Source organism: Chiloscyllium punctatum, chromosome X (genome assembly GCF_047496795.1).
Source record: "Chiloscyllium punctatum isolate Juve2018m chromosome X, sChiPun1.3, whole genome shotgun sequence".
Taxonomy (NCBI): domain Eukaryota; kingdom Metazoa; phylum Chordata; class Chondrichthyes; order Orectolobiformes; family Hemiscylliidae; genus Chiloscyllium; species Chiloscyllium punctatum.
Genome location: NC_092791.1, coordinates 30,077,882 through 30,097,350, shown reverse-complemented (window position 1 = coordinate 30,097,350; position 19,469 = coordinate 30,077,882). Strand labels below are relative to the sequence as shown.

Sequence of the window (19,469 nt, the reverse complement as noted above, 5' to 3'; positions counted from 1 at the left end):
CTGTATATCCTGAGCCGATTGACTGGTCGGGTTCCCAGACCCGTTAAGCTGCCTGGTTGCAACTTTCAAAACAAAAAAATGCTGCCTGACTCCAACAACTATAAATCCTGAGCAGGTCGTGGGCTTGCTTGAACTGACTGAATTAAAGAGCAACTTTCTCTTCTTCTGTAAGACATTGCTGTTGGAGCGCCCTATGACGGAAACGGGAAGGTCTACATTTACCACGGCAACATCTTCGGGCTCAATGTGATCCCAGCTCAGGTAACACATGGATTTGTTCGTCTGATAAACTCCAGCCCCTGTTTCCGAAGGGCTTTATGAATGAGAGAATGGGGGTGAGTGATGGGGGATGGAGGGAGGGGGAGGGGGAGGTGGAGCTGAGGGGAGGGGGGAATGGAGGTGAGGGATGGGGGGAGGTGGAGCTGAGGAGGGGGAATGGAGGTGAGGGAGGGGGAGATGGGGGTGAGAGAGGGGGACGGAGGTGAAGGGGAGGTGGAGCTGAGGGAGGGGGAATGGAGGTGAGGGAGGGGGAATGGGGTGAGAGAGGGGGAATGGGGGTGAGAGAGGGGGAATGGGGTGAGGGAGGGGGAGGTGGAGGTGAGGGAGGGGGAATGGGTGTGAGAGATGGGGGATGGAGGTGAGGGAGGGGGAATGGAGCTGAGGGAGGGGGAATGGAGGTGAGGGAGGGAGATGGAGGTGAAGGGGAGGTGGAGCTGAGGGAGAGGGAATGGGGTGAGAGAGGGGGAATGGGGGTGAGTGATGGGGATGGAGGGTGAGCGAGGGGGAGGTGGAGCGGAGGGAGGGGGAATGGAGGTGAGGGAGGGGGAGATGGGGGTGAGAGAGGGGGACGGAGGTGAAGGGGAGGTGGAGCTGAGGGAGGGGGGAATGGATTCTGGATTAGTGGTGCTGGAAGAGCACAGCAGTTCAGGCAGCATCCAAGGAGCTTCGAAATCGACGTTTCGGGCAAAATGGAGGTGAGGGAGGGGGAATGGGGGTGAGGGAGGGGGAATGGGGGTGAGGGAGGGGGAATGGGGGTGAGGGAGGGGGAATGGAGTGAGTGATGGGGGATGGAGGTGAGGAGGGGGAGGTGGAGCTGAGGGAGGGGGAATGGAGGTGAGGGAGGGGGAGATGGAGGTGAGGGAGGGGGAATGGGGTGAGTGATGGGGGATGGAGGTGAGGGAGGGGGAATGGGGGGTGAGGGAGGGGGAATGGGGGTGAGGGAGGGGGAATGGGGGTGAGGGAGGGGGAATGGGGTGTGAGTGATGGGGGATGGAGGTGAGGGAGGGGGAATGGGGTGAGTGATGGGGGATGGAGGTGAGGGAGGGGGAGGTGGAGCTGAGGGAGAGGGGGAGTGGAGGTGAGGGAGGGGGAGATGGAGCTGAGGGAGGGGGAATGGAGGTGAGGGAGGGGGAATGGGGGTGAGGGAGGGGGAATGGGGGTGAGGGAGGGGGAGATGGAGCTGAGGGAGGGGGAATGGGGGTGAAGGAGGGGGAGGTGGAGCTGAGGGAGGGGGAATGGGGGTGAGGGAGGGGGAGATGGAGCTGAGGGAGGGGGAATGGGGTGAGGGATCTGGAATGAAACAACTGCCGATGTGAACCGGGGATCTGGTAAGACTTGCCGAAGTATGAGGAAAATCTGTCCGTGCTTCCCTCGCCCTGCTGAACCGTGCATCTCCTTGTGCTCTCAGATAATCGAAGGTGAAACTGTCGGCGTGACAAAATTTGGCTACTCCATCGCTGGGGGACTCGACGTTGATGATAATTTTTACCCCGATATGGTGGTCGGCTCCCTCTCCGACTCGGCGGTTCTGTTCAGGTAAGGTCTCAGGGAGGACTCCTTCACCCACAGGATAGCTAGGCGAGCTGCACTGATGGAAGAAATGGCCGGATGCTGTCAGAGCAGGGTCAGTATTTTGCAAGGGGGAGGGTCCCGAAAGTTGCAGTGACACCTTCTCTGAAGTGCATTCGCTGTGCCCAGAGAGTGGGGAGGGGTATTACTCTTGGGCTAAGATGTTCATTGAAGCTGTTACAATGTGCAAAGTGTGATTTTACAAGGATCTAACTATGATGGGTCACTTCCTTTGGTATTTGCCTCTCTTTTATGACATCCATGAAGTAAACGAGTCATCACGGCTGAAATGGCGTAAGATTTTCACCATCTGAAAGGACCTATTGGTCAAATACATCTTGCCCTTCCAACCAATGGGATGGGTGCCATATTACCAAATTGGTGGGGGAGAGGGCTCTTTAGAACAAAGAGCGGGAACATCGACATTTCAGGGAAAAGCCCTTCATCATTCCTGACGAAGGGCTTTTGCCCAAAACGTCGATTCTCCTGCTCCCTCAGATGCTGCCTGACCTGCTGTGCTTTTCCAGCAAACACACTCTCGACTCTGATCTCCAGCATCTGCGGACCTCTCCTAGTTACTGGAGAGATATATGCAATTGCTCAATAGTATAGCATCAAGCCACTTTACAATACAATAGAGCACAGGACCCAGGCCATTCGGCCCACCAAGCCTGCACTGATTTCGCTTCCTTCTTGCCCGTATGCAGGTTCCGTCTCTTTGTTGGCCTCCCATTCATGGTTTGATCAGGATATGCCCCAAACGTTGCTCATGTGCCTGTTTTCAGCACCGTGTTCCAGGCACCCATCACCTTCTGGGTGAAAAACCTTTCCTGCATCTCTCCCCTAAACCATCCCCCCTCTCACCTTGAAGCTGCACCCAGTCGTAGCTGACCTTTCAACCCTGGGATAAAGCCTCTGATCCGCCGCCCTATTTATGCCTGGTGTAATTTTGTAGACCACTGTCAGGTTGCAACCCCCCCCCCCCCCCCCCCCCCCCCAGCCTCCGTCTTTCCAGTGAAAACAATCCGAGTTTCTCCAACCTCTCCTCGGAACTAAAGCCCTGCAGACCAGGCAACATCCTGGTATACCTTCTGGGCGCCCTCACCAAAGCATCCAAGTCTTTCTGGTAGTGCGGCGCCCAGATCTGCCCGTAGTTTCCCCAATGTGGCCTAACTGAAGTTTGATACAGCTGTGACATAACTTGCCAATGTTTATATTCGGTGGCCCAGTTAATGAAGGCAAGCATACTGTGTACCTTCCTGACCACCTTTATCCACCTGTACTGCCAGTTTCAGGGCTCTGTGGGTCTGTCCTCCCAGATTCCTTTTTACAAATACCTCACTTATAACATTGCAGTCATGCTCGAGGGGTTCGCCGCTCTAACTCTGCCCCTGGCTTGGAGAGGGGGTTATGAAAGGTCTGAAAAATGTCTTCCTGGTGCATAAACCACCAGGGCATATCAAAGAGCATCATTTTAAGCCACTAAAACATAGGTGGTTACTTGGACCAAAGTAAAGCCTCACTGATGCCAGAGATCTGGGATAAGAGGGCCCTGGAAATGTTCAGCAGTTCAAGCAGCATCAGTGGAGAGAGAAGCCGAGTTGGGGGGGATGCGGCACGGTGGCTCAGTGGTTAGCCCTGCTGCCTCACAGCGCCAGGGACCCAGGTTCAATTCCTGCCTCGGGCGACTCTCTGGGTGGAGTTTGCACATTCTCCCTGTGGGTTTGCTCTGGTTTCTTCCCACAGGCCTAAGATGCATTTGGACGTACGTGGAATAGTGTAGGTTAGATGGACTTCAGATTGGTATGACAGGTCGGCACAACATCGAGGGCCGAAGGGCCTGTACTGCGCTGTAATGTTCTATGTTCTATGTGCAGATTAGGTGAATTGGCCATGCTAAATTGCCCATAGTATTCAGGGATGTGTAGGCTGGGCGCATTAGTCAGAGGTAATGTGGAGCAATAGGGTAGGGGAGTGGGGGAGTGGGTTACTGGTCGGAGGGTGTGTTTCCACACTGTTGTGATTAAAATCCGCACTGAGTGCCAATCAGGTTAAACAAGGCACAGTCGAGAGGTTCTGACTGGAACATAAAATAATGCACGTTGGTGTCCCCACATCATTTTATAAATCTTTGTCTTTTTCCTCAGAGCTTGTCCTGTCATTAATGTGACGAAACAGGTTTACATCAAGCCCCAGCCAATTGATCTGGAATTAAACAACTGCAGACGTGAACCGGGGACCTGGTAAGACATGACTGTGAAAGGACAATGGAACCTAGAAAGCATGTTCCCTGAATTCAGGGGACCCACAATTATACACCTCTTTGATCAAAACCTTCTGTATCCCGGGTTGGCTGTCTGACTAGGAATCACTACAAACAGAACATGAAAGACAGAACATTGACCTGATGGGAATCTTTACAATTTTGAAAGGATAGGCGTGGACTAGAGCTCTTCTATTGTCAGGAGAGACCAGAATTAGAGACCATAAGTATCAGCAACATCCATTCCCTCCCCATCCTCAAGGTGTGCACCATCTACAAGGTGCACAGCAGAAATACCCCAAAGATCCGCAGACAGCACCTTCCAAACCCACGACACTTCCATCTCGAAGGACAAGGGCAGCAGATACAGGGGAGCACCACCCCCCCCCCTGCAAGTTCCCCTCCGAGTCACTCCCCATCCTGACTTGGAAATCTATCACTATTCCTTCAGTGTCGCTGGGTCAAAATCCTGGAATTCCCTGTCTTAGGGGCATTGTGGGTCAACCCACAACAGGTGGACTGCAGCGGTTCACCCCCACCTCCTCAAGGGGCAACTAGGGACAGGGCAATAAAATCTGGGCCCAATGTTTTTATTTCGGGGCAATGAAGTATAAGAGAAAGAAGGTTCTACTAAGATTATGCAAGGCATTAGTCAGGCCACGAGTGGAATACTGTGAAAGGGCCCCTTATCCAAGGCAAGATAGACTGGTATTGGAGACAGTCCAGAGAAGGTTCACTCAGCTGATCCCAGGGACAGAGGGACTGTCTTATGAGGAGAGATTGAGTAGGTTGGGCCTGTACTCATTGGAGTTGTGAAGAATGAGAGATGATCTGATTAAAAACAGACAATATTCTTATGGGACTTGACAGGGGAGATGGGGAGAGGTAGAGTCTAGGATCAGAGGGCACCCCCTCAGAATCAGGGCTCGCACGTTTTAGCCGGAGATGTGGAGGAATGTCTTCACTCTGAGGGTGGTGAATCTGTGGAATTCTTTGCCACAGAGGGCTGCCGAGGCTGGGGCATTCCATGTATTCAAGGCTGGGATCAGCAGGTTTTTAATCAGGGAAGGGAATCGAGGAGTTATGGAGGGAAAGGCGGGAAATTGGAGATGAGGGTGATCAGATCAGCCGTGGATGGCAGAGTGAACTCGATGGGCTGAATGGCCTCTTTCTGTTCTTGTGTCTCGTGGTCATATTATGGTCAGTACAAGTGCAGAGATGTCTGGATGTTGCCATTGGTGCTACAGTGAGCGCGTGCGCAAATTCTGCAGTAGTGGGAGTGAGGGGCGTACAATTCACGCGGAATTTTTTTTTTGCACGCTGCCAAGCTTGCCGGCTTATAGAGGAGGGGCTTGTTGGCACTTTACCCCTGAACATACGCATTCACCTGGTTACTGCCAGCGTTAACAGGCCCCGAAATGCCAGGTGTCAACCACTTGCGAAGACTTTGCTTGGCGTGGGCGTGCTTTGAGTCCTTCAGCTTTCTGGCTGTGCTGACAGCTAATTGATTACAGCGCTAGGCCCCAGTGAGAGCGTGGAGCATCCATCAGCTCTGACAAGACCAGCAAGAGGAAGAAGGTGTGACACACTGATACAATCCGACACACAGGGCGTATTGTCGCCTGACACCACTCTGTGAGGCCGACCGTGTCCCGATGAAGGCCTCCGGCCTGCAACGTCGACTCTCCTGCTCCTCGGATGCTGCCTGACCTGCTGTGCTTTTCCAGCGCCACACTCTCAACTCTAATCTCCAGCATCTGCGGCCCTCACTGTCTCCTAGCACCACTCCCAGAATCACTGAAAAATGATATGGTGGGAGCCTGAGGCACCGCAGTGACACTGTGTCGTCTGCTGAGTGAGAAACTCTCAGCACAATCTAACACCTCTGTCAAAGCCATTGTCGCCCTCACACGTTGTGGAGTCTCCCGGCCTCGCTCTCTGACTCCGTTAATGTATCAAGGAGAAAACGGTTTTGTTTTGACAAACTTTCCAGGAACCAAAAACCACCGCAAACAGCAGGAGAGGTCAGCACCACTCACCGGATCAGCTGCCCTGGGCTGGGGTCGCACAGTGTACCCAGATTGGCATGCAGTTTGTTGGGTACAATCCAGTTTCCCTGCGAGAACTGCAAGGAGGTTTGTGCTGCCAGTGTACAACTGGTCGGTGGCTGGTGAAGCAGAACAGGTGAATGCCCACCTTTTCCCTGCACAACTCTTCAGTTTCATACAATCATCCGGGCTCACCCTTACGGGCAAAGGAGTAGGAAGCCGAGGGTGCCCTGTGGGTATGACATCGCTCTGCCAAGCGGTGATGGCGGGAAAGTGAGATTGTGCCCTGAGCAGAACGATCCTTGACCCCACAGTTGAGATCCCAAATGGGCACGGTGGATGTGTCAGGGTCCTGCGATCTGGGCTGGCAAACCGGCCTCACAATGGCAGTAGAAGGAGCCAATGCCAACATTAGAGGGCACAAAACGATCCGCCAAGCCACCCATGCCACTTGGAAGCCTGCCACGCTGGGCCGTAATTCAAAATGGCTCCATGCGGTGACATCACAAAACTGGCAGCCCACATCTGGAATTGCACTGTCCTGAAACTCCAGTGCCTCATGCCGTTTCTCAAATGCGGCCGGTTTCCACATCTTGGTGTGGTCCCTGTTTTATTCCACCCAGAGTGTGCTGTTAAGATCGAGTGTAATTGAATTGAAACCCTCTCTGCTGCAAACACCCTCCACGTTCTGGGGTGTGAATGTTGTCTGGGCGATTCCAGACGGATTATTAATGAGTGCTGCTGACTCCGAGCCTGTTGATGTCTCCTCAGGAACTGCGTTCAGGAAGGAGTGAGCGTGTGCTGGCCGGACAGCTGGCCAATTGATATGTGGCTGCCACAGGCAGGCCACGTCTTCGGAACAGTCCCTCGTAGATTTATCTCTGAGCTAAACTTTGGGCACAGGTTTCTTGAATCCCTGCCTCAAATCAGCCTCTAAGTTGGCACTGACTGCTGACATGGGTGACTCACTCTGAAAGTGCTGCTCCGAGGGCAGTCTGGCTCTGTCAGGAGTCACGGTCAAGCTTGGGGCAAGATACTGCATACTGGTCAAGTCAGGCCTACTACCTCTACCACCGCTGTGCTTTGACTTATTGGAGGCCACTATGACTCAAAGGCCCCTGGATGCCTCTTTGCTCCCTTTCTGCGTTTCTGAAATAATAAAAAAAGACGTTCAAATGCTGCCTCAGTTCACCAAACTGCCAGCTGTGAAATGTTCTGAGTGCTGTTCCTTGGGGACAGTGTGCGCCAGTGTAACAGTCGAATCACATCAGGAGACTCGAGAAGGTTTTGGTTTGCCATGGGATGAGGAGAGGCCTTTGAGCTTGCTGTCCCTCGCTCCGCGTCGACGCTTTCCTTGCCAGTTTGAAGCAAAGGCCCCCTCCTCATTCATGACCATCCCAGTCGGCTGGCGAGCCCATGTGAAGCTGTTTGAGCTGCAGCTCTCACAGAGAGTATCCCAGTCAGCCTTTGTCCTGGTGCTGAATGCCACTCCTGTTCAAGGTACTAGATGTGCATATTGTTGGAACTGTATACTGTTATTTTCAGAGTTTATGAAATCTAACATCTTCTTCCTTCTAGCATTTCAGATCGTGCAGGTTGAAACCTGAAGCCTGGCCCAATCCTTTCTCCCCTTTGCATGTTGCATTAGGAGCTTTTCAAGCCTGAGAGTACAGAGGGCGGGGGGGGGAGGGGAAGGCATGTCGTTACTTCTGCCAATGCTGCTGATTGTCCTCTATTCTTAATTCCTGCGCAAGTCAGTGCCTGACCATCACACGGTCTTGTCTTGACCTTGCAACAGCAGAGGCTGCAGGTTGAGCAGGCACATACAGTGGACACGACAGTAGCAGGTTGGTGGGGAACGCAGGAAGCAATGTTATAGGCTCACACAGGTCACTGCCACAGCTGTGCACTGTGTGAGTGTTTGCTGCAACTCCAGGCAGTGGGAAAGGGACAGGGGAAAGAGCATTCCTACTGACACTTGGAGAACCAAGTTCATGAAGCTCAGAACCGACGGTGGGTGGGGGTGGGGGGGGGTGTGGGGGGGGGGGGGGGGTGGTCACAGTCTTAGGATACAGGGTCAACTATTTAGGACTGTGATGAGGAGAAATATCTTCACCAGAGACTGGGGAATTCTCGACCATAGAAAACATTGAATGTTTTCAATAAGGAATTCTTCGGGCTAAAGGGATCAAAGGCTATGGAGAGGAAACGGGAGTAGGGGACCGAGTTGGATGGTCAACCATGACCATATTGAGTGGCAGAACAGGCTCAAAGGATCAAATGGCCAATTCCTGGTCCTAATTTTGACATTGCAAGAAGCAATCTTTACTGGCTGGAGGGTCTCAGAAAGAAGGGAAACGTGGTTTTTTTTTGGGAAGGGGTAATTCTCTGAGGGTGTGCTGGTAACCTCATGTTGCTAGTGCATGTTGGGAAATAGTAAGGGCATTAACCATGACTTGGACAATACCTCCCCAACAAATGGACAAAAAGTGTATTAGTCTAATACACAGTCAAAATATGAGTTAAGCCATCAAATCCATTGATCCACAGCGCATTGCAAGACCTGCATGGCTTTCCAAATATATTGTATGCTCTCCTTCCCCAATATCTGTTAAAATTTGGTGTCACCTGCCAACTCCCAAGGATTCGCAGCGTTAATGGTTATATTTCCATGGTTGTTTTAAGGTCTAATTTACCGTGTCTTTTCTATCCCACAGTATTGATGTCAGGGCCTGCTTCCTTTACAGATCGAAGCCTGGATCCTACAACCCCAGGATTGGTAAGTTCAACCACAGAATGGCCCGTATTGTCCCCGGGGCTTTTAAGAAAAACAAAGGGGTAATGGGAAGGTCATGATGCTTGAACTTGTGTGGAAACAGAGCGCGAAATGGGATTGGCTGAGCGTTGAACAATTGGCGCAATCCGTTGATTTTCGATGTGGTAGAGTGGCCAAAGATTGTCCTTGAGTGAAAGGTTGTTGAGGTCAGTTGGTTTTTGAATTTCTCCTGTGTACAATATATTAAAAAAGGCATGTGATCAAAACAATGCGTGTAACAGCGAAAGAACTTGCATTGAAAGAGCTCTTTATTGCACCTCTATTGTGTGAAATGTCCCAAAACCCATCCGGTGGTACGGATTGCTTCGAAGTGTTGGAACTGCTCTTATTTTGGCAAATGCAGCAACTGAACTGCGCACAGCAAGATCCCGCAAACTGCAATAAACAGCAAATGGCCAGTTGATGTACTTTGGGCGAGGGCAAATGCCGGCCAAGACTCTCAGCTCTTTGTGACCTCCACGGTGTTGTCTTCACCAGCCATCTGAACTATTGGTCCAGGTGCTTGGGACCTTGACTTGGCGTCCCATCTGAAGGGCTCTCCCCAGATGATGCACCGCTGCCCTGGGAGTGACCCCTGAAACTGCCGGGTCAGATTACGTGGTGATACTCTGTGAAGGGATTTTGAACTTATGGCATTCTCACTCTGAGGAGAGAGAGGTGCCAAGCTGTTGGGAACAGGTGCCTTTTATGCAGACAGCTGGTAGACCAGATGACACCTCAAACCTTGAGATACCAATCGCAGCCCCCTTCCCCCAAACCTCCTCACCCATAGCTGGGAACCACAGAGCCTGATGGAGTGGGTGGGATCTCGCTGAGGATCTGTGCTTCATGTCAACGTGTCTTCATCTTTGCCACCTACTGGGGGCACAGCCCGCAGAAATGAGCTGGAAACAACATTATCCTGTATTTCCATTGATCTTTTCATGCTTGTTGGATTCCACAATATGGGAGCTTGTAATCACTGGGATCCAGTGATTTGTGTCACTTGTGGTCTCGCGTTCCAGTTGTAGTTTTGCATTGAGAAGTAAACATGGCAGATGGGTAGATCTGAAGGACTCGCTCAATCTCCATTCAGATCACTTGCGATCACCACTCATACTGAACAAGATTGGCATTGCACTGAGACCTGTGCCAAAGCCAGATTTGGCAAATGGGACCAAGTCTTTCGAGGCAATCGTGCAGACGTTTGGAATTGGCCCGATCATGCTTTCATCATCACTTGAGCGCACCGTGGGAGGCCGCATTTTGATTGCGTTTGTGCACAATAGGAGCACCCCAGGGGGCAGAGGGTGAAGAGGCTGGGCACGAAGGCACCCGCCCAGGCTGTGCCAACGGGGAAAGGTGTGTGTGTGTGTGTGTTGTGGGTGGACGCAGCACCCAGATGTGTGGCTGAATTTCCAGCTCCTTGTAGTGCTGCCTGTTTTTAAGCATTGGCGAAAATACAGGAAGAACTGGCGCCAAATAAGCAGCATCACAGACAAATGTAGATTGAAAACACAGCCTTATCTCATTCGCGCCTTGCGGGGCTGATGCCTGTGTGTAGACAGTGATGCGTTTCGCTTCCTTGCTTTCAACACGTGACTCCCAAAATGGTCGCGTTGCATTCCTGCCCTGCCTCATGTCTCAAAGCTCTTAACATTCTGCCCACTCCTGCAAGCAAATGTGGTGGCTCGTTGGCGCATGGGAAGATCCCACGGCACTGTCTTAAGGAGCAAAAAGACCTCCCTGCTCTTCCCAATCCAAGTGGCAAGGACTAGCTTGATATCCATCGAAATGAGCTGAACAGGCGATAGTTTAGTGTCTGATCTGAGGGATAAGCATTCTGACAACACACGATATCAGAGTGTCCATCAAAGATGCAGGCTGCATCCCTAGAGAGGGGGTGGCAGGAGGCTGTGGCATAACTGTGATGTCACCGGGCAAGCTGGCATGGGTTCAAATCCCACCATGGTAGATAGTATCGAGAATGAAAGGCCGGCCTCATGATCAACATGTAACCATTGCCAACTGTTGTAAAATCCCATCTGTTCATGAGTGGCCCTGAGGGAGGGGAAACTGCTGTCCTCACCCAGTCTGGTCAGGATATGACTCCAGACCCACAGCGATGTGGCTGACTCAGAACTGCCACAAATAAACACTTGCCTTTAGCCAGTCACATCCAAGACTCCTGGCTTGACGTGAACAGGAGTCCGCAGAATCAGCCACTCGGTCCTCTTCTCTATCTAGGGGATAGCAGAGTCTGACAGAGTTGCCCCTCCATGCACTGTCTGTCACCTTTGCAGAGAAAGCACTTTTCAATTGAATGTTTCTTTTAACATTTGAAAGCTCCTATTTCTGAACGCGAACCAATATTACAAAATATTTTCAGGATCCAACATGCAAATGTTTGCTCATGTTTACGAACCGATATTTGAGACCACGTTGTGCTCGGATTTGCAGAAAAACCGAACTGATGAACACAGTCAGGGACGGAATCTGTTTGTAACCCAGGGGCAGCCTGCAGTTATTCCTATTCATGTGTAATTTCATTTTTCAAATAAAACATCACATTTTTCAAAGACAATATACAAAAAAGCCAGTATTGCAGGAAGCATTGAGAAGCCGTTGATCTCAAGAACACGATTGACCAGGGTGACTGGTTGGGTTCACAGCTGGACGCTGACATATTTCCTATTGTCTTGACTTTTGTCCGTCACAGTTCTTGGCTTTGTACTTGACGCCGATTCAGTTGAGGTGGATGGCCAACGCAAAAGACCTCCCCGGGTCTCCTTCCAGAGAAGGAAACCAAGTGACCCTGAGAACCAATACAGCGGAGAGGTGGTCCTGCGGAGGCAAACAGAATCCAGCTGCATCAACGTCACCATGAAACTACAGGTACGGCGAGAAATCGCGGGCAGCTCGCACTCACAAACAGGCAAAAGGGAAAGGGAGTCGAGGTTTCTCTCAGAGTGGGGACACAGGGCACGGTGCTGTTGGTGTCTGATGGTGGGTACACAGGGCACAGTGCTGTTTGTATGTGATGGTGGGTACACAGGGTACGGTGCTGTTTGTGTCTGATGGTGGGTACACAGGGCACAGTGCTATTTGTATGTGATGGTGGGTACACAGGGCACGGTGCTGTTTGTGTCTGATGGTGGGTACACAGGGCACAGTGCTGTTTGTATGTGATGGTGGGTACACAGGGTACGGTGCTGTTTGTGTCTGATGGTGGGTACACAGGGCACAGTGCTGTTTGTATGTGATGGTGGGTACACAGGGCACGGTGCTGTTCGTATGTGATGGTGGGTACACAGGGTACGGTGCTGTTTGTGTCTGATGGTGGGTACACAGGGCACGGTGCTGTTTGTGTTAGATGGTGGGTACACAGGGCACAGAGCTGTTTGTGTCTGATAGTGGTGACACAGGGCACGGTGCTGTTGGTGTCTGATGGTGGGTACACAGGGCACGGTGATGTTTGTGTCTGATAGTGGGTACACAGGGCACGGAGCTGTTTGTGTCTGATGGTGGGTACACAGGGCGTGGTGGAGTTTGTGTCTGATGGTGGGTACACAGGGCACGATGCTGTTTGTGTCTGATGGTGGGTACACAGGGCGTGGTGGTGTTTGTGTCAGATGATGGATACACAGGGCATGGTGGTGTTTGTGTCTGATGGTGGGTACACAGGGCGTGGTGCTGTTTGTGCCTGATGCTGGGTACCCAGGGCATGGTGCTGTTTGTGTCTGATGGTGGGTACACAGGGCACGGTGCTGTTTGTGTCTGATAGTGGGGACACAGGGCGTGGTGATGCTTGTGTCTGATGGTGGGTACACAGGGCACGGTGCTGTTGGTGTCTGATGGTGGGTACACAGGGCGTGGTGGTGTTTGTGTCAGATGATGGATACACAGGGCGTGGTGGTGTTTGTGTCTGATGGTGGGTACACAGGGCACGGTGCTGTTTGTGTCTGATGGTGGACACGGTGCTGTTTGTGTCTGATGGTGGGTACATAGAGCGTTGTGCTGTTTGTGTTTGATGGTGGGCACACAGGGCACAGTGCTGTTTGTATGTGATGGTGGGTACACAGGGTACGGTGCTGTTTGTGTCTGATAGTGGGGACACAGGGCACGGTGCTGTTGGTGTCTGATGGTGGGTACACAGGGCACGGTGATGTTTGTGTCTGATAGTGGGTACACAGGGCACGGAGCTGTTTGTGTCTGATGGTGGGTACACAGGGCGTGGTGGAGTTTGTGTCTGATGGTGGGTACACAGGGCACGATGCTGTTTGTGTTAGATGGTGGGTACACAGGGCATGGTGCTGTTTGTGTCTGATGGTGGGTACAAAGGGCGTGGTGCTTTTTGTATCTGATGGTGGGTATACAGGGCACGGTGCTGTTTGTGTCTGATGCTGGGTACACAGTGCATGGTGTTGCTTGTGTCAGATGGTGGGTACACAGGGCATGGTGCTGTTTGTTCTGATGGTGGGTACACAGGGCGTGATGCTGTTTGTGTCTGATGTTGGCTACACAGGGCGTGATGCTGTTTGTGTCTGATGGTGGGTACACAGAGCACGGTGCTGTTTGTGTCTGATGGTGGATACACAGGGCACGGTGCTGTTTGTGTTAGATGGTGGGTACACAGGGCACAGAGCTGTGTGTGACTGATGGTGGGTACACAGGGCACAGAGCTGTTTGTGACTGATGGTTGGTATACAGGGCGTGGTGCTGTTTGTGTCTGATGGTGGTTACACAGGGCGTGGTGCTGTTTGTGTCTGATGTTGGGTACACAGGGCATGGTGCTGTTTGTGACTGATGGTGGGTACACAGGGCGTGGTGCTGTTTGTGTCTGATGGTGGGTACACAGGGCGTGGTGCTGTTTGTGTCTGATGGTGGGTACACAGGGCGTGGTGTTGTTTGTGCCTGATGTTGGGTACACAGGGCGTGGTGCTGTTTGTGTCTGATGGTGGGGACATCAGGCACAGTGCTGCTTGTGTCTGATGGTGGGTACACAGGGCGTGGTGCTGTTTGTGTCTGATGGTGGGTACACAGGGCACGGTGCTGTTTGTGTCTGATGGTGGGTACACAGGGCGTGGTGTTGTTTGTGCCTGATGTTGGGTACACAGGGCGTGGTGCTGTTTGTGTCTGATGGTGGGGACATCAGGCACAGTGCTGCTTGTGTCTGATGGTGGGTACACAGGGCACGGTGCTGTTTGTGTCTGATGGTGGGTACATAGGGCACAGTGCTGTTTGTATCTGATGGTGGGTACACAGGGCGTGATGCTGTTTGTGTCTGTTGGTGGGTACACAGGGCGTGGTGCTGTTTGTGTCTGATGGTGGGTACACAGGGCGTGGTGCTGTTTGTGTCTGATGGTGGGTACACAGGGCATGGTGCTGATTGTGTCTGATTGTGGGTACACAGGGCGTGGTGCTGTTTGTGTCTGATGGTGGGTACACAGGGCACGGTGCTTTTTGTGTCAGATGGTGGGTACACAGGGCATGGTGCTGATTGTGTCTGATGGTGGGTACACCGGGCATGGTGCTGTTTGTGACTGATGGTGGGTACACAGGGCACGGTACTGTTTGTGTCTGATGGTGGGTACACAGGGCATGGTGCTGTTTGTGTCTGATTGTGGGTATACAGGGCGTGGTGCTGTTTGTGCCTGAGTTTGGGTACACCGCGCGTGGTGCTGTTTGTGTCTGATGGTGGGTACACAGGGCACGGTGCTTTTTGTGTCTGATGGTGGGTACACAGGGCACGGTGCTGTTTGTGTCTGATGGTGGGTACACAGGGCGTGGTGCTGTTTGTGCCTGATGTTGGGTACACAGGGCACGGTGCTGTTTGTGTCTGATGGTGGGTACATAGGGGACAGTGCTGTTTGTATCTGATGGTGGGTACACAGGGCGTGATGCTGTTTGTGTCAGATGGTGGGTACACAGGGCGTGGTGGTGTTTTTGTCTGATGGTGGGTACTTAGAGCGTTGTGCTGTTTGTGTCAGATGATGCATACACAGGGCACAGTGCTGTTTGTGTCTGATGGTGGGTACACAGGGCGCGGTGCTGTTTGTGTCTGATGGTGGGTACACAGGGCGTGGTGCTTTTTTTGTCAGATGGTGGATACACAGGGCGTGGTGCTGTTTGTGTCTGATGGTGGGTACACAGGGCACGGTGCTGTTTGTGTCTGATGGTGGGTACACAGGGCGTGGTGCTGTTTGTGCCTGATATTGGGTACACAGGGCGCGGTGCTGTTTGTGTCTGATGGTGGGTACACAGGGCGCGGTGCTCTTTGTGTCTGATGGTGGGTACACAGGGCACGGTGCTGTTTGTGTCTGATGGTGGGTACACAGGGCGCGGTGCTGTTTGTGTCTGATGGTGGGTACACAGGGCGCGGTGCTGTTTGTGTCTGATGGTGGGTACACAGGGCGCGGTGCTGTTTGTGTCTGATGGTGGGTACACAGGGCGCGGTGCTGTTTGTGTCTGATGGTGGGTACACAGGGCGTGGTGCTTTTTTTGTCAGGTGGTGGATACACAGGGCGTGGTGCTGTTTGTGTCTGATGGTGGGTACACAGGGCACGGTGCTGTTTGTGTCTGATGGTGGGTACACAGGGCGCGGTGCTGTTTGTGTCTGATGGTGGGTACACAGGGCGCGGTGCTGTTTGTGTCTGATGGTGGGTACACAGGGCGTGGTGCTTTTTTTGTCAGATGGTGGATACACAGGGCGTGGTGCTGTTTGTGTCTGATGGTGGGTACACAGGGCGCGGTGCTGTTTGTGTCTGATGGTGGGTACACAGGGCGCGGTGCTGTTTGTGTCTGATGGTGGGTACACAGGGCGTGGTGCTTTTTTTGTCAGATGGTGGATACACAGGGCGTGGTGCTGTTTGTGTCTGATGGTGGGTACACAGGGCACGGTGCTGTTTGTGTCTGATGGTGGGTACACAGGGCGTGGTGCTGTTTGTGCCTGATATTGGGTACACAGGGCACGGTGCTGTTTGTGTCTGATGGTGGGTACACAGGGCACGGTGCTGTTTGTGTCTGATGGTGGGTACATAGGGCACAGTGCTGTTTGTGTCTGATGGTGGGTACACAGGGCGTGATGCTGTTTGTGTCTGATGGTGGGTATACAGGTCGTGGTGCTGTTGGTGTCTGATGTTGGGTACACAGGGTGTGGTGCTGTTTGTGTCTGATGGCGGGTACACAGGGCGTGGTGCTGTTTGTGTCTGATTGTGGGTACACAGGGCACGGTACTGTTTGTGTCTGATGGTGGGTATACAGGGCATGGTGCTGTTTGTGTCTGATGGTGGGTACACAGGGCGTGGTGCTTTTTGTGTCTGATGGTGGGTTTCCAGGGCACGGTGCTGTTTGTGTCTGATGGTGGGTACACAGGGTGTGGTGCTGTTTGTGTCTGATGGTGGGTACACAGGGTGTGGTGCTGTTTGTGTCTGATCGCGGGTACACAGGGCGTGGTGCTGTTTGTGTCTGATTGTGGGTACACAGGGCACGGTACTGTTTGTGTCTGATGGTGGGTATACAGGGCATGGTGCTGTTTGTGTCTGATGGTGGGTACACAGGGCGTGGTGCTTTTTGTGTCTGATGGTGGGTTTCCAGGGCACGGTGCTGTTTGTGTCAGATGGTGGGTACACAGGGCACGGTGCTGTTTTTGTTAGATGGTGGGTACACAGGGCATGGTGCTGTTTGTGTCTGATGGTGGGTACACAGTGCATGGTGCTGTTTGTGTCTGATGGTGGGTACACAGTGCATGGTGTTGCTTGTGTCAGATGGTGGGTACACAGGGCACGGTGCTGTTTGTGTCTGATGGTGGGTACACAGGGTGTGGTGCTGTTTGTGTCTGATGTTGGCTACACAGGGCGTGATGCTGTTTGTGTCTGATGCTGGGTACACAGGGCGTGATGCTGTTTGTGTCTGATGGTGGGTACACAGGGCACGGTGCTGTTTGTGTCTGATGGTGGGTACACAGGGTGTGGTGCTGTTTGTCTGATGGTGGGTACACAGGGCACGGTGCTGTTTGTGTCTGATGGTGGGTACACAGGTCACGGTGCTGTTTGTGTTAGATGGTGGGTACACAGGGCACAGAGCTGTTTGTGTCTGATGGTGGGTACACAGGGTGTGGTGCTGTTTGTCTGATGGTGGGTACACAGGGCACGGTACTGTTTGTGTCTGATGGTGGGTACACAGAGCACGGTGCTGTTTGTGTCTGATGGTGGGTACACAGGGCACGGTGCTGTTTGTGTTAGATGGTGGGTACACAGGGCACAGAGCTGTTTGTGACTGATGGTGGGTACACAGGGCACAGAGCTGTTTGTGACTGATGGTGGGTACACAGGGCATGGTGCTGTTTGTGTCTGATTGTGGGTATACAGGGCGTGGTGCTGTTTGTGTCTGATGGTGGTTACACAGGGCGTGGTGCTGTTTGTGTCTGATGTTGGGTATACAGGGCATGGTGCTGTTTGTGACTGATGGTGGGTACACAGGGCGTGGTGCTATTTGTGTCTGATGGTGGGTACACAGGGCACGGTGCTGTTTGTGTCTGATGGTGGGTACACAGGGCGTGGCGTTGTTTGTGCCTGATATTGGGTACACAGGGCGTGGTGCTTTTTTTGTCAGATGGTGGATACACAGGGCGTGGTGCTGTTTGTGTCTGATGGTGGGTACACAGGGCACGGTGCTGTTTGTGTCTGATGGTGGGTACACAGGGCGTGGTGCTGTTTGTGCCTGATATTGGGTACACAGGGCGCGGTGCTGTTTGTGTCTGATGGTGGGTACACAGGGCGCGGTGCTGTTTGTGTCTGATGGTGGGTACACAGGGCACGGTGCTGTTTGTGTCTGATGGTGGGTACACAGGGCGCGGTGCTGTTTGTGTCTGATGGTGGGTACACAGGGCGCGGTGCTGTTTGTGTCTGATGGTGGGTACACAGGGCGCGGTGCTGTTTGTGTCTGATGGTGGGTACACAGGGCGCGGTGCTGTTTGTGTCTGATGGTGGGTACACAGGGCGTGGTGCTTTTTTTGTCAGATGGTGGATACACAGGGCGTGGTGCTGTTTGTGTCTGATGGTGGGTACACAGGGCACGGTGCTGTTTGTGTCTGATGGTGGGTACACAGGGCGCGGTGCTGTTTGTGTCTGATGGTGGGTACACAGGGCGCGGTGCTGTTTGTGTCTGATGGTGGGTACACAGGGCGTGGTGCTTTTTTTGTCAGATGGTGGATACACAGGGCGTGGTGCTGTTTGTGTCTGATGGTGGGTACACAGGGCGCGGTGCTGTTTGTGTCTGATGGTGGGTACACAGGGCGCGGTGCTGTTTGTGTCTGATGGTGGGTACACAGGGCGTGGTGCTGTTTGTGTCTGATGGTGGGTACACAGGGCGCGGTGCTGTTTGTGTCTGATGGTGGGTACACAGGGCACGGTGCTGTTTGTGTCTGATGGTGGGTACACAGGGCGTGGTGCTGTTTGTGCCTGATATTGGGTACACAGGGCGCGGTGCTGTTTGTGTCTGATGGTGGGTACACAGGGCGCGGTGCTGTTTGTGTCTGATGGTGGGTACACAGGGCACGGTGCTGTTTGTGTCTGATGGTGGGTACACAGGGCGCGGTGCTGTTTGTGTCTGATGGTGGGTACACAGGGCGCGGTGCTGTTTGTGTCTGATGGTGGGTACACAGGGCGCGGTGCTGTTTGTGTCTGATGGTGGGTACACAGGGCGCGGTGCTGTTTGTGTCTGATGGTGGGTACACAGGGCGTGGTGCTTTTTTTGTCAGATGGTGGATACACAGGGCGTGGTGCTGTTTGTGTCTGATGGTGGGTACACAGGGCACGGTGCTGTTTGTGTCTGATGGTGGGTACACAGGGCGCGGTGCTGTTTGTGTCTGATGGTGGGTACACAGGGCGCGGTGCTGTTTGTGTCTGATGGTGGGTACACAGGGCGTGGTGCTTTTTTTGTCAGATGGTGGATACACAGGGCGTGGTGCTGTTTGTGTCTGATGGTGGGTACACAGGGCGCGGTGCTGTTTGTGTCTGATGGTGGGTACACAGGGCGCGGTGCTGTTTGTGTCTGATGGTGGGTACACAGGGCGTGGTGCTTTTTTTGTCAGATGGTGGATACACAGGGCGTGGTGCTGTTTGTGTCTGATGGTGGGTACACAGGGCACGGTGCTGTTTGTGTCTGATGGTGGGTACACAGGGCGTGGTGCTGTTTGTGCCTGATATTGGGTACACAGGGCACGGTGCTGTTTGTGTCTGATGGTGGGTACACAGGGCACGGTGCTGTTTGTGTCTGATGGTGGGTACATAGGGCACAGTGCTGTTTGTGTCTGATGGTGGGTACACAGGGCGTGATGCTGTTTGTGTCTGATGGTGGGTATACAGGTCGTGGTGCTGTTGGTGTCTGATGTTGGGTACACAGGGTGTGGTGCTGTTTGTGTCTGATGGCGGGTACACAGGGCGTGGTGCTGTTTGTGTCTGATTGTGGGTACACAGGGCACGGTACTGTTTGT

The 19,469-nt window shown here is 53.0% G+C and overlaps 1 protein-coding gene across 4 annotated transcripts in view; it reads left to right on the top strand.

The window, feature by feature from the left end:
• LOC140471242 (integrin alpha-7-like) overlaps window positions 1-19,469 on the top strand; it is a 196,750-nt gene that overhangs the window by 131,400 nt on the left and 45,881 nt on the right. For all 4 annotated transcript variants that reach the window (XM_072567199.1, XM_072567200.1, XM_072567202.1 and 1 more), the window contains exons 8-12: window positions 173-261; window positions 1,688-1,815; window positions 3,996-4,091; window positions 8,877-8,938; window positions 11,694-11,869. In XM_072567199.1, coding sequence (XP_072423300.1) covers window positions 173-261; window positions 1,688-1,815; window positions 3,996-4,091; window positions 8,877-8,938; window positions 11,694-11,869 — 551 coding nt within the window. The remainder of the gene's footprint in view (window positions 1-172; window positions 262-1,687; window positions 1,816-3,995; window positions 4,092-8,876; window positions 8,939-11,693; window positions 11,870-19,469) is intronic.